This window comes from Astatotilapia calliptera, chromosome 15, assembly GCF_964374335.1.
Source record: "Astatotilapia calliptera chromosome 15, fAstCal68.1, whole genome shotgun sequence".
Classification (NCBI taxonomy): domain Eukaryota; kingdom Metazoa; phylum Chordata; class Actinopteri; order Cichliformes; family Cichlidae; genus Astatotilapia; species Astatotilapia calliptera.
The window spans coordinates 24,477,087-24,503,414 of record NC_137436.1 but is presented as its reverse complement, the minus strand read 5'-3'; the positions used below and the strand labels follow the sequence as shown (position 1 = coordinate 24,503,414).

The 26,328-nt window shown below is 41.4% G+C and overlaps 1 protein-coding gene and 1 long non-coding RNA gene across 5 annotated transcripts in view; one reads left to right on the top strand and one right to left on the bottom strand.

Annotated features, from left to right (window-relative positions):
- The window catches only part of col12a1b (collagen, type XII, alpha 1b), a 150,681-nt gene that overhangs the window by 42,744 nt on the left and 81,609 nt on the right, over positions 1-26,328 (bottom strand). For all 4 annotated transcript variants that reach the window (XM_026194793.2, XM_080289842.1, XM_026194795.2 and 1 more), the window contains 15 exons: positions 25,949-26,078; positions 24,777-24,916; positions 24,525-24,654; positions 22,498-22,637; positions 20,811-20,940; positions 20,075-20,214; positions 19,549-19,678; positions 15,671-15,813; positions 10,372-10,501; positions 8,561-8,703; positions 6,559-6,688; positions 3,947-4,066; positions 3,651-3,797; positions 2,884-3,000; positions 478-630 (listed from right to left, as the gene is read on the bottom strand). In XM_026194793.2, the coding sequence (XP_026050578.2) occupies positions 478-630; positions 2,884-3,000; positions 3,651-3,797; positions 3,947-4,066; positions 6,559-6,688; positions 8,561-8,703; positions 10,372-10,501; positions 15,671-15,813; positions 19,549-19,678; positions 20,075-20,214; positions 20,811-20,940; positions 22,498-22,637; positions 24,525-24,654; positions 24,777-24,916; positions 25,949-26,078 (2,023 nt within the window). The remainder of the gene's footprint in view (positions 1-477; positions 631-2,883; positions 3,001-3,650; positions 3,798-3,946; positions 4,067-6,558; positions 6,689-8,560; positions 8,704-10,371; positions 10,502-15,670; positions 15,814-19,548; positions 19,679-20,074; positions 20,215-20,810; positions 20,941-22,497; positions 22,638-24,524; positions 24,655-24,776; positions 24,917-25,948; positions 26,079-26,328) is intronic.
- LOC145420527 (uncharacterized) lies at positions 18,319-22,860 on the top strand. Its single transcript, XR_013901852.1, has 3 exons — positions 18,319-18,549; positions 20,049-20,216; positions 22,518-22,860. It is a non-coding gene; the product is annotated as an uncharacterized LOC145420527 (long non-coding RNA).

The following is a 26,328-nucleotide window of genomic DNA, read 5'->3' as shown; positions in this document are numbered from 1 at the left end:
AATTTGACTCATTATCTCCAGTACACTGTTGTTCTCTTCTTTATGTTTGTTTCATGTATTGTGTGTATGTGTGTGTTTGTGAGTGTGTATTCATATCTTTGTGGGGACCAATATCCTGGTCCCCACAAGTTTCAAGGCATTTTTGAGACTCAAAATGTGGATTTAGTGATAGGGTTACAATTCGGTTGTAGTTAGGTTTAGGCATTCATTTTTCATGGCCAGGGTAAGGGGCTAGGGAAAGCATTATGTCAAGTAGATGTCCCCACAAGGTATAAATACCCGACCTCTCTTTTAATAGTTGTGCTCCTGCCACTGGTTTGATTCTCTGATTAAAATACTGCACTTCACGTTTTCACAGCAGTGAACCAGACCGGTCACATTTCAAACACACTCTAGTTTTTGTGCATTTATTAAGGGCAGAATTCTCTCGATTTTCTAGAGTTTTCCTCCTCACTGCAGAACTTTCTTAGTACTTACAGGTCCTCGCTTTGGTGCTGACTCCTGGGCCTTCCAGATTTGGCGTCTGAACGAAGACAGTTGCGGTGTACAGAGCATCGGGAGAGAGTCCGTCGAAGCAGTACTGAGGCAGGCCGGCGGGAATGGTGATTTCATGCTGTCCTTTACTGGATGCTACAGAGGAATCAAAAACACATGTAAACACATCACAGTACAGTGGAGTGGTCTTAAATTAAATGATGGACTTTTCTGAATGTGCTCAAAAGTTTCATCGAGGTTTAATAAGGTTCGACCTCCCGATCGGCTCATTTAGAGTTTATTTCCAGGTGCTGTGGGCTCAGTGTGATTGGTTCCTGTCAGAGGGAAACACTGACTCGTGTTCTTCAGTCACGAGTTTTTTCGAGATGGCTGAATCGTCATGCCCTTGTAAAACACACCAGTGACTTTTACACAGTTTGGACCCTGAATCATGTTGAAATTTTCCTGTGAAGAAAACTAAGATTTTTACTCACTTCATACATCTCCTGAGTATGACAGCATTAATAATTATTACTAATGAGTCAAAGATTACTTCCCCAGGTGCTTATGTTTCTGGCTTGTAAATTAACACCAAAGCCTGCTGGCTTGTGACGCTGGCACTCTCTGTGTCCGTTTCAGCCTCATGAGGGACAAAGGAGGTTTATTCTGCAGCATTTTCATGGCTCTAGTTCCATTTTAAACCATCTGTGTTTGTATTTGAAATCAATTCCATGTTAAAGGCAGTCTCGTCCAATCACTTCACCAACACTTACAAATTAATATCCCTGTACATTTTAGTATACATGTTGGGTAGTCTACCACTTCTAATCAGAATCAGAATCAGAATACTTTATTGATCCCTGGTATTGATCCTAATATTGCACCTCTTGCCCACTGACAGCTGGGATGGGCTCCAGCTAAGACCTTAAGACAGTGGGTGAGCCTCAGAGGACTGCAGAAAGTTTCCAAAAGAGGAAAGGTTTCTTTGAGCACGTCTTAAACTACCTGAAAGCCCTTGCAGGATTTGTGACCTCATAGTCACTGACCAACCACACTTCATGACTGTTGTCTGTAGTTTAGTGGACTTTTTGTTGCTAAACGAAGAAAGATTACTTTACACACAGAGCACCCTGACCCTTCCAGTGAAATGTTTATCTCTCTGCTTGTCTCGGCTGCTGATAAATTGATAATAAGATTTCTTATTTACTCTGAGCGCTTCTGCGAGAGCAAACAAACAAATCGTGTTTATCGCACGGGCGTTTTGCTGTCCCAAATGCACTTCAAGTAAGTCGGATTCAACGCTCCCCGCAGCTCCGCTGCTGCAGATATCTTCAGAATATGCCCAGTAACATCAACAAGTTGTGATCGATCATGTAAATTAATTTGTGCAAACACGCACACCTCTCAGAGAGATCGACTCCAGAACGGTGGCCCTCTTTCATCGGGAGCAAAGATGCACTCAGGTCCGAGCTGAGAGTGCGTTGGCAAAATAAAAGCCCTCAGACTATTCAGCAGGATATCAGATAGCCTAGAGTCTGAACCACATGTTCCTCTTCTTACCACGGATGTTAAAACATGGAGGCAGAAGACCCGTGCTCACCGTTTTTCCACCCCCTCATCTCACCGCTGGCTCCGACCGCTGTTTGCATTTCCACTTGAGAACAAACAGTTGGCTGATTTGTTGACTTGAGCGTCTGCTGCGTCTCACTGGGACGGCTCCTATGGTAGCGGTTAACCACCATCTGCCTCACGCTAACAGACCCGTGTTTGTTCTGGCAGCCCGAACGCCTAATGACTACCATAACGATATTTAAACATGGATACTTTATCTCCACGTGCGAGTATGAACCAGATGGACCTCGGACACTCCAAAGTCATTGAAAAGGATGTAATCTTTGCAAACAGAGATGGAGTTAAAGCTTGGTGGTCGGGCGCCTTCAGTCTCGGCCAAAACTTGCATCTTTTTTGATCAATAACCGAAAATAGGCCTGAACTTAAACAGCCTCAGGGAGGAAATTACAAGAAAATGTTTGAGTCAAAACAGTCTCTGCAGCATCTGCAGAGATGATCTCATCTGCAGATATGTTTTCAGACATCTGATGGGAGTCTTATTGCACACTTTACCACATGCATCAATTTAAATATGTCACTCTGAATCAGGATCACTGGCAGATAGAGCCACAGCACAAGATTAATGCATCTGCAGAGAAATGAAATATCAGAAACTTCTGATGAAAATCACTGCAGGTTCTCTTCCGTGATCTATCCGAGGACATGTTACACAACCATGTGGTTTTGGATCATTTAGAGACTTACATAGAAAAGGTCTAAGTGCTATTATTATTACATTACTATTATTACACACAAAAGCTGATTATGATATTTAAAAAGTGATGTGAGGTGACTTACGGTCCGCTGGGTTGAGTTTAATGCGGTAAGACGTGGCCGCTCTGTGTGGCGTCCACTTGATGCAGAACTTGTCGTGGCCGATGGCGTAGGTCTCAATGTTGGTTACGTTCAGGTAGACTGAAAAAAAAAATCAGAGTTTAAGCACAGTGGAGGTTTATGCTGTTCATATGTCGGACGATTCATGTTTTTTTAAGCTCTTTTAACAACTGATGAAAAATAGAGATTCTCTATGAGACAGGAACTGTTTAGCTAAACAAAACAAAACAAAAACAAACAAACAAAAAAAGAGTACATCTGATAATCTGTTAGCTGCACTGCCTGATGGAACCAGGTGAGTAACTTTAGGTAGCGAGAAACTTGACTGGTATTTCACTTCATGAGCCCATTTCTTTTCAGGGCTCCTGGTGTAGCTGTTTTGTTCCACACCTGAGAGTAATTACTGTCCAAACAAATCGTGCCAACTTGAAAAAAAGCTAACAAACACCTGAGGCCAATATAACCAGACAAAATAGTAAACAGGTGTGAACATGCCTTTAAGTCCAAATCTCAGTCAGCCAGAAACAAATCTGAGCAACTGAAAAGACATCAGATAAATCCTGGGATTCTCTCTGGTCCTAAGTTAAAGTGTCAGAAGTGACTGGACGTGAAAAATCAGGAGGGGTTAACAAGAGGACGCCAAGGTCCAGTGAGTTTTTTAAGAAACAATTATGAGCGACATTTGAAATAAATCAGCAGTTTGTGCGTCTAATTACGCTTCCTGTACGTACGTGTCGTCCCCTGGCCAATGAGCGGCGCGCTCACGCCGCTGGTGTACTGTGCCAGCACTTTGACGTCGTAGGTGGTTCCAGGCTGCAGGTTGGTCAGAGTGTAAGAGCTCACGTCTCCAACGAAGAAGTCGATGGGCTGGTTCATGCCTGGAAACACAGAGCGGAGAATGAGAAGTGAGTGAGAAACTGAAGAGAAGTAAAAATCAGGTGACAGCTTTTAGGAACCAAGACATTATTCACAATGTGTGTGCAGAGAAACATGTTTGATTAACCGCAATGGTTTTGTTAAGGCTCACCTGCAGGGGTGTAGATCAGCCGGTATCCCTGGATGGGTGCAGTCACCGGGTCCCAGGCCACCCTGAAGCGCGTGTACCACTCGTCCGAGATCCGAAGGTTTCTGGGACTCAACATGCCGACTTTGACACAGAGGAGGCATCGAATTTTAGACATGGTAAGCATCAACACGCAGGGCTAAAACATGATGCTAATGTGCAAGTACCAAAAAACTGCAGTTCCTCTATTGGCCACTTAGACTGACTGCAAAAGTGACTCAGCCAGCTTAAACTCTCCAACTTTCCTGATGAGCCTTGAATCGCAAGTTTCAAGTCATATTTAATAAAACTTAAAGCTAATTTAGTAAATTATGGCCCCATAAAGTCAGAAAGGAGGTTTATTGTTTGGGTAGAGAGGGGAGAGCAGCAGGAGAATTTCTGGCTTTTTAAACTAAATCCACTGCAGCTTCATGTGCAACAAAACAGAAACAGAAGCACTAGTGAACTTCTAATTTGTAGTTTGCATTTGAATGACACAGAACTTTATTTTGGCTGTTTTTCTTTCCTTTAACTTAACCGTAAATATCAGCCGTCCACACACCGGGGAGCGTTTTACACCTACTGTGGCAAAATTTTCAGTGAGCTCAGAGTTTGGAAGCTGACACGCCGTCTTCTCGCTGCTGTTAAACGCTAGAACAACCCCCTAGCCTTTCATTAACTTGATACCTGTAGGTTGTTTAAACCACAGAGCATTGTTAAAAAAAAGGGAGACATTTTCTCAGTAATAATAAAAATCAGCCTCTTCCTTTCTGGCGGTCAGGAATGAGCCGCCTTAAGTCAGGTTATAAGATTCATCCTATGTAATAGAGGTGTTTAGATTTGGGTCTTAGTCTTGTTGAAGAAACCAGTTGGTGTGTGTCCAGAATTGGACGGATGCCTGAAAGAGCCTCACACACACATTCTCGTTTTGATATCTTAGTGAGGACATCCAATTGACATAATGCCTTCCCTAGCCGCTTAGCCGAACCCCAACCATCAAAAATGAATGCCTAACCCTCAGCCTAAACCTAACCATAAAATAAATGTAACCCTGACAATAAACCACATTTTGAGTCTCAAAAATTACTTTTGTCACTTTTGTCCTCACAAGTGACTGTTGGTCCCCACAGTAATGTTCCAATTTTTGGACCCCACAAAGATATCGAAACAGGTACACACATACATACATACACACACACACACTCTGAGTGTCTGCTGTTTGTATAACTAAGCCTACTGCTCGCCGATCGAGTCCAAACTCTTCACACTAACACATGCAGACCCTGATAACTGACGCGCACTTAATGTATTTATTTTTTCTGTTACTCCTCTAACTCACTCCTAAGTGCTACTGCGGTCGCTGCGTTTAAGCTCCTGGGTTCAATGCCTCAAAGCTGAACCACCACAAAAGTTGCTGAGGTGCTGGATTACATCCTAAATGTACTAGAATTGTTTGTAGCACGATGCTGGTGGAGTGGATTGTGAGGTTTACCTTCCACAGACGGTCAATATCAAAATCAAAAGTAGGAAATATAAAAGGGGGATTTTTTTTTTTGCTATTTTCTGATAGATGGTTAATAGACTTAATCAAACAAGATTTATTTCAGGTTTGAATACAAGTAACGACAGAAAGTTAAAAAATTTATATCTAAGGAGAACTCTGTAAGACCAAAGATGGAAGCTGTCCACTCTCTGCCCGCAAAGAGCCAATCAGGGGCCGCCACAGAAAACATCTGAGCTAATCACTTCATTTCCACACAGTAGACAAGCAGCAGGTATATCTACTTGTTACTGTAGAAGTGATACAGGTAGTTACATCTGCTCTGTTAATGAAACAGCCATGTTGTAGGGCTTCAGCATGTGTAGCAGACATACAGAATAACCTGCAGGGAAAAGATTTAAAAACTTTATTTTGGGTAAAACAAAAACTAAATATCGAGCTTTCTGTTTAAATCAAACTTGACTGTTGATTCTACACGTGGAGTTTTTACATACTGCTGGCTATTGCAGTTAAAGTCATGGATCTCTACTTTTTAATTTCTAATTGTGGCGCTCGTGGCTCGAGAGTTGGGAGTTCGCCTTGCAATCGGAAGGTTGCCGGTTCGAGCCCCGGCTTGGACAGTCTCGGTCGTTGTGTCCTTGGGCAAGACACTTCACCCGTTGCCTACTGGTGGTGGTCAGAGGGCCCGGTGGCGCCAGTGTCCGGCAGCCTCGCCTCTGTCAGTGCGCCCCAGGGTGGCTGTGGCTACATTGTAGCTTGCCATCACCAGTGTGTGAATGTGTGTGTGAATGGGTGGATGACAGGTTGTGTAAAGCGCTTTGGGGTCCTTAGGGACTAGAAAAGCGCTATACAAATACAGGCCATTTTAATTTAGTCGGAAGCTTTTAAATAACTTGAAAGATGGCTGCTGAGGGGTAAAATTTGCCTTCTAGGAGTTTGAGAAAGCCTGTTGTTTACTACAATCGGCCCAGCTATGACGCCAAATGTGCAGAAACCCTGTGACAGCTGCAAGGGATTGTGTAATATCACAAGAAAACCAACATTTCTGAAAAGCTGCCTTTGCTAGAAAACTAGAGGTCAAAGAGGTTTTTATTACTTGTACGTCCGTTCCCGTTGAGGGATCCTCCAGGCCCCTCGGCGTAGATGGCCTCCACAGTGATGTTGTATGGGGTGTCTGGGAGCAGATTCTGAAGCATGGCATTGTTTCTGTTTCCTAAAACCAGAGTCTGAAGATCCAAACGGCACAGAGCCAGAGATTTTCAGTAGCCGAAGAAGAAAAAGCATAAATCAGTCAGGAAAGATTTGCATCCAGAGCGTCCTGAGTTGCTTTGCTATCTGCACATCTGCTGCACATGGTATGTGTAATTGGTGAGCGGAGCTGACCCAGTGCTCCCAGTCACAGGACAAGCTGCTACACCTGCTTTCCACAGAGTTCCTTCCACACATGTCTGTGCATGTATGATTTTGGAGATTTCTGCTTCCTTTTTCTCTCTTATTCAGTTTTTGGGGAGTTTTCCTGTTTTCTAAATCAAAGATCTAAGAATAAAGGGTGTCATGCTATATACAGAGAGAGACTATAAACTGTGAAGTGAAGATGCCTCAAACCACACATCCTCCTTGCAATGAAGTCAAATTCTCGATTATTTTGCTTCCTATTTTTTATAGATTTTTATTTATTTATTTTTTTGCTATCTTAACCAGTTTACTGAAGTGCACTGATTAAGGCCATAACCCCATCAGAAAGTTTTCAAGTGACAAGAAGAGTCCTTTTACCAGGGTGGACTTCTTTTTGCAACCAAAGGAATCACCCCCTGCTGGCCAATATAAAGAATGCAAGCTGAAACAACTTCCTACTGCTATGCCCTTATATCTTTTATATACAGTTCATGTTCAGTGGTGAGTTTTGCTCCCTGTTTAAATAAAAGTAAAATAATAGAAAACCATTTGGATTCATCTGGAATTTGAATCAAGGACCCAAATATTAGTTTAAATGAGAAACGGTCATTAAAATCAATTAATCAAAGTTAAATTTGGGTAAAATTTTATTCCAAATTTTAGTGCGAATAAATTTGGTTTGTGCAGTAAGATAAAGAGAAGAGCCTGAAAAATACAAAAACTGTTGGTGGTGCACAATTTTACATTTTAGGCTTTAATATTTTAGAAGACTACTTCTCTAATAAACAGGAAATAACTTCTTCAGCCTTGTGAGGCAGAAAATTGCTTCTCGGTGGGATTATAGAAACTGTGTACCAACACGAACCTTCCACATTATTTACAGATGCTAAATTGATCACTTTGCATCGGTATAAATAATAGTCGTGAGCTCTTTGGTCAGTCCCAATCTGGAGAGCTCCTTTCATCGGCGTCCCTCTGCTGCAGTTAGCTGACTCACTCTGAGCAAGTGTTAGACTAACAAGCAGAAGGGAAGCACAGCTGGGCCGTCTCCGCTCTCCACCATCGTTCCAACTTATTATTCAGAACTATTAATAACGCTATTATGCCCCAAATTATACAGTTTGTTTAACTGAGCCTGTAATTAGTCTCCCTAATCTGTGATTTATATCCTGAATGAGGCGAGGGAATCCTGAGATGTGACTTCACCGCATAGTCCGAGGGGGACGCCACAGCGAGCTGTGAATGGCGAGGGTTTGCGGCCAGTTTATCCAAAACAAAACACATCACCACCTGAGATTAATCCCTCTTTATGGGTTAAAGAGAGAGTAAGAAATACACTTGAGGTTAGTGGGTCTGATGCATTTCCTCCGAAATGACTTCACCAAAATGTCTCAGCCTCTGAGGTCGTTTTTAAAAATTTTATCATCAGTGTGCGTAGTTTAGTTTCTGCAAGGGTAAGACCAGCTTTCCTTCAGACAATACAGGCAGGTAATCAGAGTGCGAAGGAAAGTATATTTACCCCCAAACAGGCCACTAAACCATTTTGGAAATGTGACCATCACTAATGCCTGATTTTAAATTTGTACTGACTGGCTCCTTCTCTGGGATGACTGGTCTACTTTAGCACTGTTACCAGTAACATGTTGATGTTATCTGAGATGATTTGATATTGTGGACATCAATGAGCTTAAAGTTTCACTTACGGACTCTGTGATGGGGTCTCCAGTCATGGGTGCGTAGGAGATCTTGTACTGTCTTACGGGCCCTTCAGCGTGATCCCAGCCGATGGTCAAGGTGCTTGTGGTGGCGTCAAACACACGCATGTTCCTGGGACCAGCACGGGGTACTGCACCATATCAAACAGAAGCAGTGTAGGAGAATTTTTTTTAATGTATAAATAGAAATATATTTTTCTAATTCATGAATAAAAGATTATTTGATTTCTATAATGCTTTAAATCCTACTATAGCTACACTATATACATATACTCACTTAACCTCTATGACCACTTCTAGTTCTGAAGTTTTACTTTACTGCACCCAGAGTTGAATCCTCATTTACATATAATGGTGCCCACGAAGGCATTTAGTTATACTAGATTATTTCTCTTTAAGGGCCCCTCCCTGAAAGCCCACTTTTTTTTCTGTTTTTTCAGAGTAAAGAACGGAATAAATAAAATGACAAAGGGAAGGAAAAACATTTTAACTAAACTCGAGAATCAACACAATAACAGACCTGTGAAAAACTGAGTATGCCTCATGATTCAGTAGGGTTTTTTTTTACAGCAATAATGTAAAATATATTTTATCAGTACAGGCCCTTCCACACGAACTGGACCCATTAACATTGTTGAGGACTTCTGGCCCTCTTTTCTTTACAGCTTTGATTCACTTTATTGACTTTTGTGAGCATTTGTTTATTATGCACAGCGTTCTTTAAGGTCCCACCACAGCACTTTGATCAGGTTGAGGTCTGGACTCTGCCTGGGCCATTTCTTTTCTTTTTTCAGTCATTTGTTTCCATGCTTGTGATCATTGTGCAGTTTGGGTCGAGCATTAGCCCGACAGACTGGGGTGAATTTGCTGGGACATCCACCCCTGATAGGACTGTGGCATTGAGTTAACACACCTGAATGCTCCAGACCTGCCAAAACTTCAGCTTTTAAAGAGGTGCTCACACTTGCTGATGATCAATTATTCAAGTGCACTTAAATATCAGCATTTGACTTCTTATCCTCTATTATTCTATGGAGGTAGTGAGGGTGTACCTATGTTAGCTGGCTAATGCTAACACAGCTTCTGTAAAGTTGTCTGTTTCCTACCAAATTATATTAAATGCCATGGTTTGCTTTTAATATCTAAAAGACAAAGGAGACTAATAAACCTGAATGCATAGAATATCCCAGTTGCATGACTACTGAAATTAGAAAAACTAAATTTAAAGTTTTGCATATTAAACTTTGTCCATCTTTACTCTGCATCTCTAAGGTGCCAGTCATATCACTGACTTGTTTCCAGGTAATCCAATGAGCTATAAAATGTTCACGCAGCTGTTTCTTCTTAGTACCACCTACTTTTCCAGCCTTTTGTTTTTCCATCCCAACTTTTTTCAGATGTGTTGCTGCCATAAAAGTTCTAAATGAGCTAAAGATTTTTATGAAATTGTAAAATATCTCAATTTAAGCATCTGATATGTCTATTTTCTATTATGGTTAAAATATGGGCTTACGAGATTTAAAAAATTATCACATTCTGTCTTTTTGGGTTTTGTATAAAAGATATTAAATAATTAATTTTCCACACAAGGCTCATTTGTTCATTATAGTCGGAGTTTTACGATCATCACCAATGATATGATCCAATATTTGCTAAGAGGAGTGCAGTCAGCAACCCGAAATTTAAATATACTTGTACTTATTGTGTTTTGCATCACTGCATGCGACAGATGTAAACTATTGCGAGTAAGTTATGTGATTCTACACACCATCAGAATGTGACATTGTCATTGTGCTTACATGTTTTGCCATTGTCCTTCACCGCTGATCCCTCGCCGTCGGCGTACAGAGCGGTGACAGTGACGGAGTAGGGAGTATCCGGTATCAAGTTGTCCAGGAAGGCGTTGTTAATACTTCCTGAAACCAGGACCTTTTTGGAGAAGAAACGCGGGAGTCAAAATATATATTGATATAATCATCAAAGAGGGTCTGCCTATTCAAATAAGCCTCTTCACGCATTACATACAGATCTGGCAGGAGTAATATACATAATGACCTCAGTGCTCATCTTGCATCAAGTGTTCGACAAGGTTTCTTCTGCCAAAAGGTTCCTCAAACACTAACAAAGGCTTGGAAGGTGAAATGCTAAACAAACCATCGGTCAGCGGGAGACGTGTTCTAACAACACGAGTGACTGCAGACTGTCACTGGGATTATCACATCATCTATGCTCAGCTCTTTAGCTGGTTTGTGGGCCATAAAAGTCTCTGCCATTACATCATGGGAAATATATCTTCTGCTTGGACTCGAGTTCCCCCTCTTCTTGGGACTGGTTTGGTTGCAGCAAATGTTTTGGGCTGAAAGGTTTTGGCATGTTGGACCATGAAATAGGTTTCACAGCGATGATGTAGTGGCTAAGATCCCGCAACTGGAAGCACACACACACCTACACATGCACAACTGTTAGCCTGGGGTTAAAGCCCACCAGTAAACTCTAAAGTGAGGACAATGGATTGGACACGGCCCTTTTAAAACATTATAGTCATTTCCTGAAAGCAGTACTGCTCTCGAGGGCTGGGATGCACTTCATTGGCTGAAGTAAACCTGAATGATGAGGCCGAAGTATGCAGTTGTTCTGGGTAACTGATGGGCTTTTGAATGGGATGCATTCATTGTTTTAAGAAGTAGAGGCAAACTGAACAAGAGAGTGATATGGCATTTATAGATTTGTAAGTAATTCAAGACGAAGCCCATGAAAAGAAGTTTCCCAGGATGTCATTACTGATGCTTGAATTCTGATGTATGTATATAACTGCTAAAACCTAATAACAAAAACTTTTAAATGTTCTTTCACAATGCTAAGGTTGTTAATCCAGCTTTAAATTATTTTACTTTTATACAGGCAGAGATTATTACTGATCCAGAGATCATAACATGTCACTGAAACTGAGCTCCTTATAGAGATGACAGGGGGAACAGGATGGCAGGCAAAAAAAAAAAGTCCCAAATAAAAACGTATCTCAACTTTCATGTAAGCAACTGTAGATATTGCCAGTGGGAGTGAATTATACCATTTATAAAATATGATGAGGGAGATAATTACAGTACAGGGTTATCTCCCAATCATCAGCTACAAAGTGATGACCAATAACATCCTAGAGCAGGGGTAGGGAACGTTAGTCCTCGAGAGCCGTGGTCCTGCAGGTGTCAGATCTCACCCTGGGTCACCACACCTGAATCAAATGAATAGTTCATCACCAGGCCTCTGGAGAACTTCAAGACATGTTGAGGAGCTAATTTAGCTATTTAAATCAGCTGTATTGGATGAAGGACACATCTAAAACCTGCAGGACACTGGCTCTCGAGGCCTGGAGTTCCCTACCCCTGTCCTAGAGGATGTCTAAGGAAGGCATCTAGTGCACTCTCATAGGCAGTCGTGATCCCATTAATTTCTACAAACAGATTTATTCATATGAATATGCAGAATCTGTAGTCAAGGAACACGATTTTTGGTACCAAAAGCTTTTTGGTTTCCAATTTTGATGTACTGATTAACCCGTATGTGCAAGCTTTGGTAGCATGAAGCTAAACATTCTGTCTGGAGGGATGGGATTTGCAGGAATGCAATTCAGAAGCATGAACATCATCTGATTCCACTTTATCAGGTTTTATTAGCTAGTCCTGTAATGGACTGGTGACCTGTCCAGAATGTACTCAAAGACAGCCAGGACAGACTCTAGCTACAACAGCAGGTTGGATGAGTGCTTACCAAATGGATGGATGATTTATTAGCATTTTTAAATGATGACCAGCAGACAGAAACTGAAATCTTGGCTTGGATACTTGCTGGCTAAACAGGGAGCTCTAAACAACCAGTTCCTCAAAGACCAAGTCAGCAAACTAGCCAATGGGTTCGCATACTGGGATCCCTAAAGGTAAATAGACGTGTTTCTTAGATTAATAGTGCTACAGCACATACCGATATTTTAAACAAACATTTGCTTCCAGTTAATTCCCAGTCAGGTGTAGGTGGCTGCTGTCATCCAGCACCTTCAAAATGAAGTGAGACCTTCTGTTATCACCTAACATCAGTGCTGGACCTTACTGATATTCTTCAATGTGAACAAACTGCAGCCATAGCACTGAAGTTTTGACCACAGCTTTAGATTTGTGCTTGGAGGACAAAAAAAAAATCACATCTGGAAACAACATTAAAGCATGCACATACATTTGATCTTGTTTTTTTCCTTCTATAGAGCACTTGTTTAATGCAAACCACTGATGTTTAACCAGAATAAAATGTACTGTTAAAGAGCTTCTCTGCTTCTCAGTTCTAATAATAATACTGATAACATACTCACTTCAGCGCGTGAAATAACAAATCTGTGATGTAAAATTCGATAATTTAGACTGAATTAGTCAAAAAGAGTTGTGAATCTTTGTACTTCTGAACTCATCTTTGTGTCTTCTTTCTGTGGCCAAATCAACTTCCTCTCAGACCAAAACAAAATCAAAGTTAATTAAATGAAAGTACAACAACAGTGAAAATAGAAGGAAACAGAGACCACAGGGAATAATAAACTACACAACACTAACTTCACAGCATCTTCAAAGCTGATTCTAATCATCAAAACAGCCTTGTTAGATTACAGCCTTAAAGCCCCCAGGAACTCTGACCGTAGGAGCCGTTGGTGACGTCAGTCACAGATGCGTCCGGCATGCAGTGTTTCCAAACTTCAGTCATAGAGTTCAAACTTTTTGTGGGGAAATAAAGCTTCTTTTTTTCTCTCCCTGAGACCCAGACATTTGCACTGGTGCATTAAATCAGTGCTGATGGAGATGTATGAAAAGCCGACAAGTCATGATTTCCATATTTAAGAGCATTACCGTAATTACTGCTGTGCAGACATCTGCGCAACATCACCACTTGGTGAAACAAATAAGAACGAGCAAAAGAGACCACTTGTTTCCATGAAACAGACCAGCCCAATGAAAGCAACACTCCCACTTTGATTTCACTTTTTTTTTAATCAGATGTAGAAAACACAGATAAAAATAACTTAACTACCAAAATGACTAAAAACAAATACAATAATTTTGGTTATTAAGTTCACATCCAATATACAGGAATAGTGTCCAGTTTAGAGAAAAGCCAGATGTATGGTGATGTGATGTGAAAGACATTTGTTTGTACGAGCAGAAGTTAAGTCTTGTTTAGGGATTTCCATTCATGTCCTAAATAAATAACATTGAGTACCAAGCTAAAAATAACAACAAGGTCAAGAACCAGCATTTATAGCCAAGTCAAGACTCTTAGGTCAAAAGACTTTCTGAAGAAAAATCCCTGAGTCAAAAACAACAAGGCCCAAGTAGAGACCCACAAGTCACAAGTAAAAGACCAAATCAGGGCCACTAAGATCCAACAACAAAACAAATCCAGAGCTAGGTCAGGAAAAAGGATAGAAAAGGAGGTCCCGAGTCAAGTCAACAAGTCTCAAACCAGAGCTGAGCCAAGACTTCCTAGATCTTAAGGTAGGAACTAAGTGCGTTCTCACACCTATGGCTCATTTACTCTGGTTTGAATCAGTTGATGAGTTTATAAACTTGTAGTTTTTCCATATGGTTTGGTTTCTTTTTCACACGGAGAAAAATCCAACTGAGTCTGAATGCATCACTACAACCCACGTGAGAAGTTCGGTCTGCTTATTGGCCAGATGTGTCTGGGGAGGAGCAACAAAAGCAAATACAGGAAGAAGGTGCTGTGTTGTGGACTAGTGGAGAATTTACGTTTTATTTCTTGACTAATTGCTAGCTGTACAGACCTCCGCGCATCTATATTTACCTCGCCACATTCAGAAGAAAAAACATATGTATCTACTGGAAGTTTTTTACCTCAAACGTGGAACGTACACCTGGTAGTTTGTTTGGATTCAGGTCACGTTGAAACCATAAACTTACAGCTCTGGAGTTCATTTGGACCTGCGCTGAGACCCTTTGGAGGTTGTGGTCTTGGTTGTTTTGGACCACACCCAAGTGTGATTACCGTGTTCATATCTGCACAAATGAACCACACCAAGGGGGAAAACTAATCGAGTTTGACTAAACACTGCAGGTGTGCAAACAAAGAAAGTCGAGTAAGAACAGCAAAAATACAATAATACAAAAGTCAGATCAAGAATTCCCAAGTCCTTAGTTGACATCTAACACAAAGATATGCCAGCCAAAGTAAGATCAGCAAGTCAAATGTCAAGAATGGCATTTTCCAGAAGAAGAAAGCCAAAGTGAAGTCAGAGACTTTGGGTTTGGTGTCAACAAGCTATCAAATAAAACGGCATGTTCAGAAATCAGACAAAAATCTTGAGAATATAGCTGATTTTCCAATGATGGAAAATGCAAAACACAAAATGATTGGATTATTACTTTATACATGTATACTTTATACACTTTATACTTATACATCAAGAGAAAGAGCAAGAGAAAGTGCAAACCCACGTTGGTAAAGCCGAGTCTTTTTGTGACTGTGTCGTGTGCATACCTCTGCTAAAGTATAAATATACGCTGGATTTATAAAGCTTAATTTGCTTTTATGTATTACATTTCCTTAAATTTTGGTTTTGGACTACTTTTTGGAAAAAAAACAAACATGATCTGTAGAGATGTCTTGAATTCTGGGTAATCCTGATACTTCTTGCAATTTTATAAACTATTGATTAAAAATAAAAATAGCTGACCAATTAGTTGATATTGAAGATAATGATTATCAGCCATAATCTCTCCTTTATCTAAAAACAAACAAAAAAACCCAGGATAAGATCATTCATTTATTTTCTCAGTGTAATTCCACTTATCTCAAGAATTTCCTCGAGGCACATCATATCTAACAAGAGCTGACCTGCAGCTTTTGGAATGTGATGACTTAAACTGGGAAAAAATATTATCCAACCTCACTCTTTTATGACTGTTAAATCACACAAGAGGTTGTTATTTTTGTGTCTTCACATTCTTCACTCCTCATGACCAGACAGAGAGATTTTCCTCCCCTCAAGGAGAATTCTGCTGCTAATGACAGTTTGTGTTTTAACTGCAGAAAGCTACTCACCGACTCAGATGGGCTTGCACCGGTCAGGGGGGCGTAAGCCACCCGGTACTGCTGAACCTGGCCCGTGGCTGGCTCCCAGCGCACATTCAGGGTGTTGGGGGTGGGATTGTACACCTTGATATTCCTGGGTGGCATGCGTGGAACTGCAAACGGGAGAGAGGTGAAGAGAACGTGAAGTTAAGAACAAGGGAGAGGTGTTAGTTTTCCTCACTTAGCAACACAAAATCAAAACTAAGGGCTTGTTCCAAGTACATCTTACTTTATTGCCTAAAACTAACGGGACAACTAATGGATTTAGAAGAGATTACATTCCTTGAAATGTGAGTGTCAGTAAGTGAAGAGCGGAACAGAACAGGGAGGATTGGATCCTTGGTTTAAGTTTAGAGTTAAAAAGCAATGAACTTTTTCAAAACATTCTTCAAGCAGCTCAGAAATGCAGTGAACTTCAAATTATTGTATTCTGTTAGAAGTGCAAATGAAACACACTCATCTATATTCACTTCTTTTCAACAGGCAGATGTTATAGTTTGGGCTTTGGTCTCTGAGTTTCATCTTTATGTTTCTTGTAGGTTTTTTTTTATGTCGCAGGTACGTCAGCATCTTTCCTTTTCCATTGTCTCAAGTGGCTTTAAAACCCAGTTGGAACTTTTTACTCTTATTTTGCAAACTGAAACTAATAAGCAGAAACCTCTAGTCCCAGCCCCCTCAATACTGCCTTTTTCTGTTGTAGGTAGGTGTGAAGGGGAAAATCACACTACGCTGTGCAGAAATGTACTTTATGCCTTTACTTAAATGTAAGTAGTTAATCTGGATTTTTGTTTTTGTGAATTTCTGTGTATGTAAACAGCAACAGATTTGTAATTTCCTCCATATTTATCAAAAACAGGCTGCATGTAATGCCCAACTTGATTCCGTTTAACTGCAAACTGATAGCACACTGATGCCTGATGCAGATGTCCGCTCCTCCATGAGTCTGTTTCTGCCAGAGGTTTTTTCTTCCCACTGTTGCCTCATAGGCAGTCATCCGATTGTTGGGCTTTCTCTCTATTATTGCAGGGTGTTTACCTTACAATGTAAAGCACTCTTAGGTGACTGTTGCTGTGATTTAGTACTATATAAATAAAACTGAACTGAACCAATGAGGTTGAAGTGGTTGAACAAAGTGGTTGAAGACCTGGTGCCTGCCTTTGAAGCAACCGCTTCAAAGGCAACGAGCTCATAGTTCATTGTACACAATCACAATAATTTTGGTCGGGCTGTGGTCTCCAACCAACTTTAGCATTAGCAAACTGAAAAATGATCAGTTGAAGTCAAAGTTACGTTTAAAGTGTTTTCCGACTAGAAACTGAAACCCTTCATTGGGCTTTCAGACCTGCTGGTTTATGGCTAACTTTAGCGGTTAGTCTGTTTGTGTTATTGTGTGACTGTGGTGTTCTAACTAAACTAAAATAAACATGTCACAAAGGGCTGTAAGACTATAACTTATGTGGTGAAATGCTCTGAAGCGTAGCCTTTACATAATCAAACAAGATAATAACAATTGGATCGTTTAAGTTATTTGAATCATTTCTAAATTCTGTTAATCGAGTTTTAATTTGTGTTTATTTTTAGAATGTGATTTACTTTGTTGGTAAAACTGGTTCAATACAACAAAAAATGTCTTTTATGAAGAAAGAATCTGTAATCCAAGAATTAATATCATTGTGAAACTACGGGATTGAAATGATATGCTGAGTGCAGCACAAATCTGCAGGACAGTCAGTTTACAATGTCTATGTGTAGAGAGAGAAGTAGCACAGATTTGGATTTATGCAAAAGCCTCTTTTAAACCAAACCAGATGTGTGTATCCCCCGGTATCTTGAGCTCTAGCCAGTAAAAGGAAAACTACTTAAACCCCCGCGGAGCCATCATTTTGCGTTTCTACCTTTAAAAGCCGGAGAGCAGTCAAATGCTGGAAGTGGAAGCTAAATTGGCTAGTCATTCATATGTAAATTAGGTTGTTACCTGGGAATTCTGGAGGGAGGGGAGTGGGGGTGTGTGGATGAGGGGGTGGGGGAGCTGCTAAAAGCTGTGAACTTCCCTTTTGTGTTTCATCTTGATGCATTCTCAGGCTCATATTCTCTGATAGTGACTCACTCTGAGGTCCGATGTGTCACTGCTGCTGCTGTGATAGAGAGGTGGTGTCATGTTTCAACACGCAGATGCTACTGGTTCGCTTATTGCAGCAGCCAGCACGTCTGTATAAAGTGCTTGATATGTAAATGATCGGAGGACTTAAACAACCCTTCCAAACTGTCACATTTTTAGTCCTTGCTGTCTCATATTTCAGCTTTAACAAACAAAAAAAGTCCAACCGGGTATTTGTGGATCGGTTTCTGGGAATCCAACCCGTAAAACAAAAGGAGCGTTGCCTACCTGAACCTGAGTCACCAACTTCTGCCTGCCATAACCAGTATGTGTGTGTGACAGCTAACCATAATAACCCAACCGCGGAGGGATGGTAAGGGAAAAATATTCCAAGATTTCAACACGACACCATTTCTAAGCAATGAAACGGCGAATGAAACACCATGTACACCGAAAATTAGACAAGGGTTGTGCAAACACCCCCCCACCTAAAACTATCCTGACAGGACAGAAAATATTCAGTTCCAGTTTGGCTGCTGGACCCGTCTGTGGAATTGTTTCCATGCCTCACTCCAGTGGCATCACATGTCAAAACCCCAGGATGCATTTCTGCTGACAGAGCGTGGCATGCCGTGTGGGCAGAAACAAACCCAAGGAACCCAACAGGACATCAAACCACAGAGATGCAGACAAACCAGCAGTTCTGCAAATGCTTGGAGGACTGAGTCTGGGAGGACAGATTCTTCAAACGGTAGTTTTAGAGTTGTTTTCTTCATTGCTATCATTCACTTTCTTCAGCTTCTCTTATGTTCCATCCAATCCTCCAGAGGTAGGAGGTGTGTGTGTGTGGGGGGTGGGGGTCTGATTTAAAGGTTCTGGCAAATTCTGCAGATTGCAGTACCTTTTCCACGAAGGTTTACCTGGAAGATAGGGTTTCTCTATAAAGTTAATGTATCTGGTGTCAAACTTTAAAAAGAAGCTGTAATTTGTGTGAGTTGAGGGGGTTCATGTTCACTGAAGGCCAGCAAACACACTAAACCTGTGTCTTGGTTGCATTAGAGTGGAGACATAATAAGATGATGATATTATCCTTTATTTATCTCAGCAAAGGCATGAATGTTCTGTTTCTACTTAAGGTTTACTGACAACTCTCCATTAAAACCACGACCTCTGGCCTTTGTTTGCTGCTGGTGATAGATTTAATCTTGTTCAAGTGAAGCTCAGACTTCATCGCTTGTGCAGATTCTCAACAGGTCAAAGTTGCACCTTCAAAGCTCGACTCATTCGCTTCTGACCTGTGGCTCAGATCAGTTTTCTGCGATCAATTTACAAACCAACATTCGCTGATGCTGACATTTTTAAGCAACTTTTTTTCCTCTTCAAGGAAGAGCGTTTCTTTATCCAGACCATTGAGATACCGACAGCAGTTATAAAGTGCCCATACTGTGCTCATTTACAGCCTCATAATTTTTAGTATTTAGTTACAAAAATGTGCAGCAGCACCTGTTTAAAATCATTCTGGAACATTTATATTTTCTCTCGTCTCTTCCAGGCCGCCCCGAAAAGTTCTAAAGCCTGCTCTGACTGACGTGTCTGTCAAATAGCAACATCTGGAGCTGCAGCACTGCCACTTTGAATGACATCTGTTCTGTTTCTTAGTAGTGTGTAATGTTTACTGCAGATAATTCAAAAATCTGATCACAGGCAGGGCGGCAGTGCACCTGTAAATGCTCTCGTTCTGACAACTTACGTGTCTTTCCCTTGTCTGACTGGCGGAGACCTTCTCCTTCGGGGTAAACTGGGACCACGGTCACAGTGTAGGGAGTGTCTGATAGCAGGTTCCTTAGGATGGTGTTGGTGGTGCCGCCGGACACCTGCTCCTGTTCGTACACAGAAACACAGCTGTCAGTCAAAAGAAAGCAGAAGTGGCGGATCTGAGGAGGATCATTCTGGCACTGATTCTGCAGTAATCATCCACAGAAACAGGAAAATTTGACTTTGGTGAAAAACTAGCTGGACCCCTTGTACAGAACATGCAGAGTGATGAGAAACATGACACTGGTTGAATCAGAAACAGCATTAAAAGCAAATGCCGAAGTGTAGGTGGGCTACAAGGCAGCTTGCAGATTTGGGCAAGTTAAAGCAGATTAAATAATTCCTGATATGCAGAAAAAGGCATCTGATGAGCTGATGTGAATCTGCTTTGCCTGTCTGAGCTAATGTCCAGTTTTCCTTTGTGACACATGACAGGACAGGAAGTCAGTGTGATCTCTAACCATGTCCTCGGCGCCTCCGGACGCGGGCACGTAGAAGATGCGGTACTGCCGGACGTTACCCTCCGCCGGTTCCCAGCGCACCTTCAGGGAGCTGGTGGTGGGATCAGTGACCTGGAGGTTCTTCACTCCACCCAGAGCCTCTGTGAGCACAACATGGTGGTTACATTTCAGACCAGTTTCCTCGAGTGTCAAATGTCACAGAGAAGCAACATCTGCTGAGTTTCATATACCTCTTTAGCTAAACCTCCTGCAACTGCCATGTTGGTTCTTGATATATTAAAGCTGAGTGTTCTCCTCTGGCCAGTATATCTACTCTTACAGAGTAGTTTTGGTTTGGGATGTTTGTCTTCTCTACACTAAACTTCTGGTGTTCAAAGCACCCCAAAAATCTAAAAATTACACTTGAAAGAGTCTTTTTTTTTTCAGAAATCATTATCCAGTTATTTAAAAAAAATCTAAAACGTATCTGTGAAAGGTTTTATAAAGGAACTACTTTCTTTCTTTCATCTTTATCCACCTCCCAAAACGGTGTGCAGCCAGCTTACATTACAGCGCACCTTTAAGGTTTGCATCCTGTCATGACCATAAGGCTCTTTTTATGGATAGATTCATAATTTCTACTGCAAAATATAGTTGGTGAGTGTAGTTTTGTGGAAAAAAGTAACTCCTGTATCAAGTCTGTGGATTTTTGAGTTGCAGCCTCGTGAATCCCAGAAAGAGAATTTGATGCACTCACTGGTCTTCCCGTTCTCCGATGCTCGTTTTCCCTCTGTGTCGGGGTAAATGGGAACCAGTGTCACTTTGTACTCAGTATCTGGACGCAGCTCTCTCAGCACTGTGTTGGTCGTAATCCCAGACACCTGAGTCTGTGAAGGGAAAATTAATAAGCAAATATCAGCCACGGATGGGTGACTTTAATGGAATTTATTTATCTCACTAGCTGGAGGTGAGAAAATGATCTTACTAAACACTGTCCAGGATTATATTATATAATGTGCTTTAACTTAGTCATTTAAAGTCAGTCAGGGATTCTCACCTGGGACTGAAGCAGCTTTTAAGAGAGATTTTTCCCGCAAACCAGCCACAGACGTTGGCACCTTTGGAAAGTTTGCAGTCCGTGGCTCCAAGCAAGAAACTTACACAAGGCACTTATATTTTTAGGTGCTTTGGACCACAATTCTCAAAATTATACTGTTTTTACTTCGTTTTTGTTTTCAACCAATGTCCATCATTTACTGCCATAAATTTCTAAATACCAAAGAACCCCCACTCTCATGAAATCCAGAATGAATATGGCCATACGGAGCTGCTCCAGCCAAAAAACTCTTTGCATGGGGTAAACATTTTTCTTTAAACAATCTTCATGTTGTTATTTATTTATTTTATAGATTTAGTTCCACATTGAGACTTCCGTGAGCTATTTCACGACAGCTGCCGTTTGGAATTTCTGTGACGGTGAAACCAGAAACTAAAGGACATTCAGTGTCTCCTCATGGTTGACTGCTTCTGAATGGTGCAGGGAGTCCCTGACAAAAACAAAGGAGCGATCTGTGTTATTCTGAAGTATAACTTCATCATCTCAGATTTTGAATCGAGGCAAGGATTAAGCCTTCTGCTCTTGTCTGTGTTTGGCTGTTTCAGCTGTAACTCAGCTTCCTGGTCATCTCACTAACAGATGTTTGGGGCCAGTCATTGTCTCCATTTCTGGTTTTAGACACTTCTTCTTCACATGGGTGCCTTTGAACATTTTTATTAGTCAGGTTTCTTTCTTATTTTTATCCTCTTTGGCCACCTCACTCCGAGATGTAGAGGTCAGCACAGCTGGATTAACAGGAAGTGAACAGGCTCCCTGATGATCAGCTCTTCTCTGTCTCCACTTACTCATTTGTTTAAATTTTCCCAGAACTCTTGAAATCAGCTCACACGTAGCGTGAGAATGAAACTAGCATCATTTATTCTAATACTGTAAAAAATAAAAACCCCAAACAGAAACACGCACTTCGACGGTTTTACGGGTTTGGATAAACTAACTTGAACTGTTTGCTCACGTCAGCTCGTCGCAGTCTCTCATTCTCTGCTAATGTTCTAGGCATCAACTCGCAAACAAAGACGCTATAAAACTATAGAAGAATTAAGTGATTAGCGGCACATAAAATATCCTGTGGCGTTTTAATTTGTGCTCCCAGTGAGAATTCTGATTGTGTTTTCTGTGTCATGAAAGGAAGATGCTATAAGGCTTTGATGCACTCGTGTGCTCCCGAGAAAAGTCTGAACTCAGCTGAATTTAGTCAAATTTGATTCATCTTTCATCATAACAGGTTTGACATTTATAACAGAAATAATTGAAAAACCCGCAGCTGCTAACATTTATGAAAACCGGACCTGCCTTCTTTGATAGGATTATGAGGTCAGTAAAAGCTTACCACGCTCTCCTGTCCTCCAGCGGCGGGGACGTAGATGATCTGGTACTGTCTGACGTCGCCCTCAGCCGGGTCCCAGCGGACCCTCAGTGAGTTGACGGTGGGGTCGGTCACCTGGAGATTCTTCACTCCGCCCAGAGCCTCTGAAACAGACGGGACACATCACAGCCTGACACGATGCGGGCGGGTGGAGTTCACCTCATCAGGACAGACCAGATGTTCCAAAGCCGGGGAGGCTGTCAGTCACAGAGGAGTCTTCTTTCCTTCCTGTGCCTGTCTAAACTTTCTGGTATTCCATAAAGAAACCCTATTAAACTGTTTTTTAGACATTAAAGAATTCCTCCAATAAAAAAAAAGTTTAAATAACTGCTGCAAATAACCCTTAGCGTTTGTTTTATCCTGCAGGGTGCTCCAGATGGATGCGTTTGCCACATCAGGAGTGTCCAGATGTGTCAGACTCAGGGAAGTTGCCTAAACTTTCTGGCATTCATTTGCAAGCCACAAGCGTTTATATAAACAGGGACTATTTTCTTGCTGTCTGGCTGAAAACATCAGACCTTTAAGGTGGTTTTTCTCATGATTTGACTGCAAACCTTACATTGCTGGCAGGTTTTCCACACAGCTGGTAAAAATGATGGTTTAAAAAAAGGACATTATTGGAAAGAACACTTAAATAAAAGCACTTTTAGTTGGTGGTGTGTGCTATGAGTCAGCTTACTCTTCATGACTCTGGCTGTAAGTGTCAGATGGTTCTGGTAATGCAGGACAGATAGAAATCGAAGGAAGTACCTCAAGCTTATCTGTAAAGACTTTCTGCTAGAAAGCATCAATCAAGTTTATGTGTGGTCAAAACATCGACCTCTAGTGATACAACAAGAAAAGATTTTTAACAGAAGACAAAATAAACTTCTGAGAAATGCAGAAGATGATGATCGCATATTTGACAAAACTGTCATCTGTCTTCACTGGCTGTGATTCATTTGGTCTTACTGTGTAGTGAAAAGTGTGGTAAACCCACAAAAACAGAGGAAAAACTCATATATGATGATGGGAAACCCAGTGTGTCAGTCCAAAGACACGACACAGGCGATGTAGTGGAGATGTTACTTATGGAGAGATGGGCAGCAGTAGCATATTGTTTTACTTTTCATTCATTTTCTGTTTTTTTCTGTCTCTGTAAAAATGACCTCCCCGGTGTCTGTGAGTGTTTCCGTCATGTGCTGCGCTGTAATAAAAAAAAAGTTCAAATACAGACAAAGATCCCGTAAATAAATAAGTCTTGCAAACAATAGCACGAAAAGAATCAATTTTATAGATGCAATAAAACACGCGTTCTTTGGAGAGGGCTCTCGAACGCACCATCAGGGACAGATTATCAAAGCAGTCCAAACTAATAACTGCATAACCGCTGCTGGATGGTGAATATGAAAACATGTGGGATCGCTGGGGAAATACTCAGAAAGGGCGGGGCCTAAGTGGAAATGGCTAATAAAAAAAACTGCCTTTTGATTCTCATGCCATCAACGGTTGCCCAGGTGGACAGGCCAAAACCTTCCTACGGTGCAATAAACGTCTGTAAGTGTGTTTTATGTTGATGTAGTGGTTCCATGTTGGTGCAAAGAAATGTCATGTGATTTCCTCTGCAATCGAATTTCCCCACATCTGTCTAAAACGACAGAAATCCTGAAACGTCTATAAAAATTGGATGTAGTGACATCACCCATTGGTTGTGAAGTCCTGTTCAGAAGCCTCGAGGTCATCATTTCCTCCAGGTCTGACTGTGACGTGCTCACTGCCTGCAAACACTGCTAACACTGAGGATTTAAAATGCCAGGACTAAAACCTTCAGGTAATGCCATCTTTTACACACTCTGTGGTTTAAGAAAATCCCACTGTTCCTTTTTGGTCCTGTCTGTCTGTCTGTCTGAAACAAGATTTGGTCATCTGACTCTTTGGAGCAACGCACACATGCCTCCAGGAATCTAAAAAATGCTGCTCCCCTTTGTGAAAACCCTGAGTGATCCACTCACTTGTCTTTCCCTTCTCCTCCTGCCTTATGCCCTCCACGTCTGGGTAGACTGGAACGACCGCCACCTTGTACGCGGTGTCAGGGTCCAGGTTCCTCAGGATGGTGGTGGTGGTGCCACCAGACACCTCCTCCTGTTCAACAAAGTGCCAAAGCCTTCATTAGCAGATTACCTGATTACTATTACTTTTACTGGGTATTTGAACCAAGATAAGACCCTGAAATTGGTCCATAAAACAGTTTGTTTGTTTTGTACCATGCGTTCTTCTCCTCCTGGTTGGGGCGTGTAGAAGACCTTGTAGGTCCGGACGTTGCCCACTGCTGGATCCCAGCGCACTGTCAAAGTGTTGATGGTTGGGTCGATCACCTTCAAGTTCTTTACTCCACCCAAAGGATCTGAGAAGGAGGAAAAGGCACTTAGCGCTTACATGGTATCTAAAATATCCCTGAATATTTCCTACCTGCATCCAGCCCTAGGGACTCAAATATTTTTAGATTTAAACTTGAATTGTCTTTAGATTATTCCCAACATCAAATCAAGTTCATGCTTGATTCTTGAAAGAAGCTGAGCAAGAAAAACGCTGTTTAACTCTGAGAACTGTGATTTCTATAAAGGGTCATTAGGACTCCAGCTATGCCTGATTTAAATTTGCTGGATTGTACCTTCAGTGTGGCCTCCTTTTCCATCTCTAGACACTGGTGCCATTCATAAATCACTGCCTGACTCTGATGTCCAGGTTCACTGCTGTCGTTGAGAGCATTACAAAGACCCAGAAACCTAACAGCAGCCTTTCAGGCCACAGCGTCCAAGCCTGAAGTCGGTGCATGCGCTCAAGATTTAGCATTAGTCGTTTCTGAACATTCCCCTTCCATTAAATTCAGGTGAATGCTGCCATGAAGGGAAAATCAGGTTAATGTAAATGCAATGACTGCTGCTTTTTAATGGTGGAATTTAACACAGGCTATGTCGGTGATAAATCTGATATAAGTCTGTGATTTGTATGTGATATATGTGTGTGATATATCGGGTTTAGTCTTCAACGCTGGCACAAAAAGAAAATGCCCACTTGGGTTTAACAGCCTGACTAAGCTGCCATTATTTTAGTGTTTCCATTTAGCCTTGGATGTTAAAGAAACTTTGTTAACCATCTGAAGTACTTTCATTATTTAGGATGATTTCAAGTAAACTGCTGGCTTTCCCACAAAAACCATCTGACAGAAATCTTCAGTTTTATATTTATGTCTCTGTTTTTCTCTCGTCACTTCATATTTTAACATTTCAGAGTTTCCAACTGTAATCAGACATCTTCATTAGGTCTTGGGTCCATGTAGATGTAGCAGCTCATTATTTTTCCAAATAAGACAAAAAACCGAGTAAAATTACTTCAAACCACAAGTTTTAGCTGTAAATCAGTCAGCAGGACTCACTTGTCTTCCCATTTTCGGACATGGACTTTCCCTCCATCTCGGGGTAGACGGGCACCACGGTGACAGTGTACTCTGTGTTTGGATCCAGGTTCTTGAGCACCGTGCTGGTGGCGGTTCCAGGAACCGAGTCCTGAGTTGGGGGGAGGAAGAAACGACTTTGAACTGGATGAACTCCTTGATCTGGAGAACAAATGAGTGCTTTGGCAGCCGCAGACAGATTCTCAGAATGAGCAATGTCACCGTTTAATGTTTTCTTGGACGCAGCTTCACTCAGTATCAGGAACAGTTAAGACTCGGAGATAAAGATGGATTTCTGCACAGGGCTACCACTTTAAAGGCTGTCCTGGGACAGGATAGAGCTTCAGATAGAAAAAATGAGA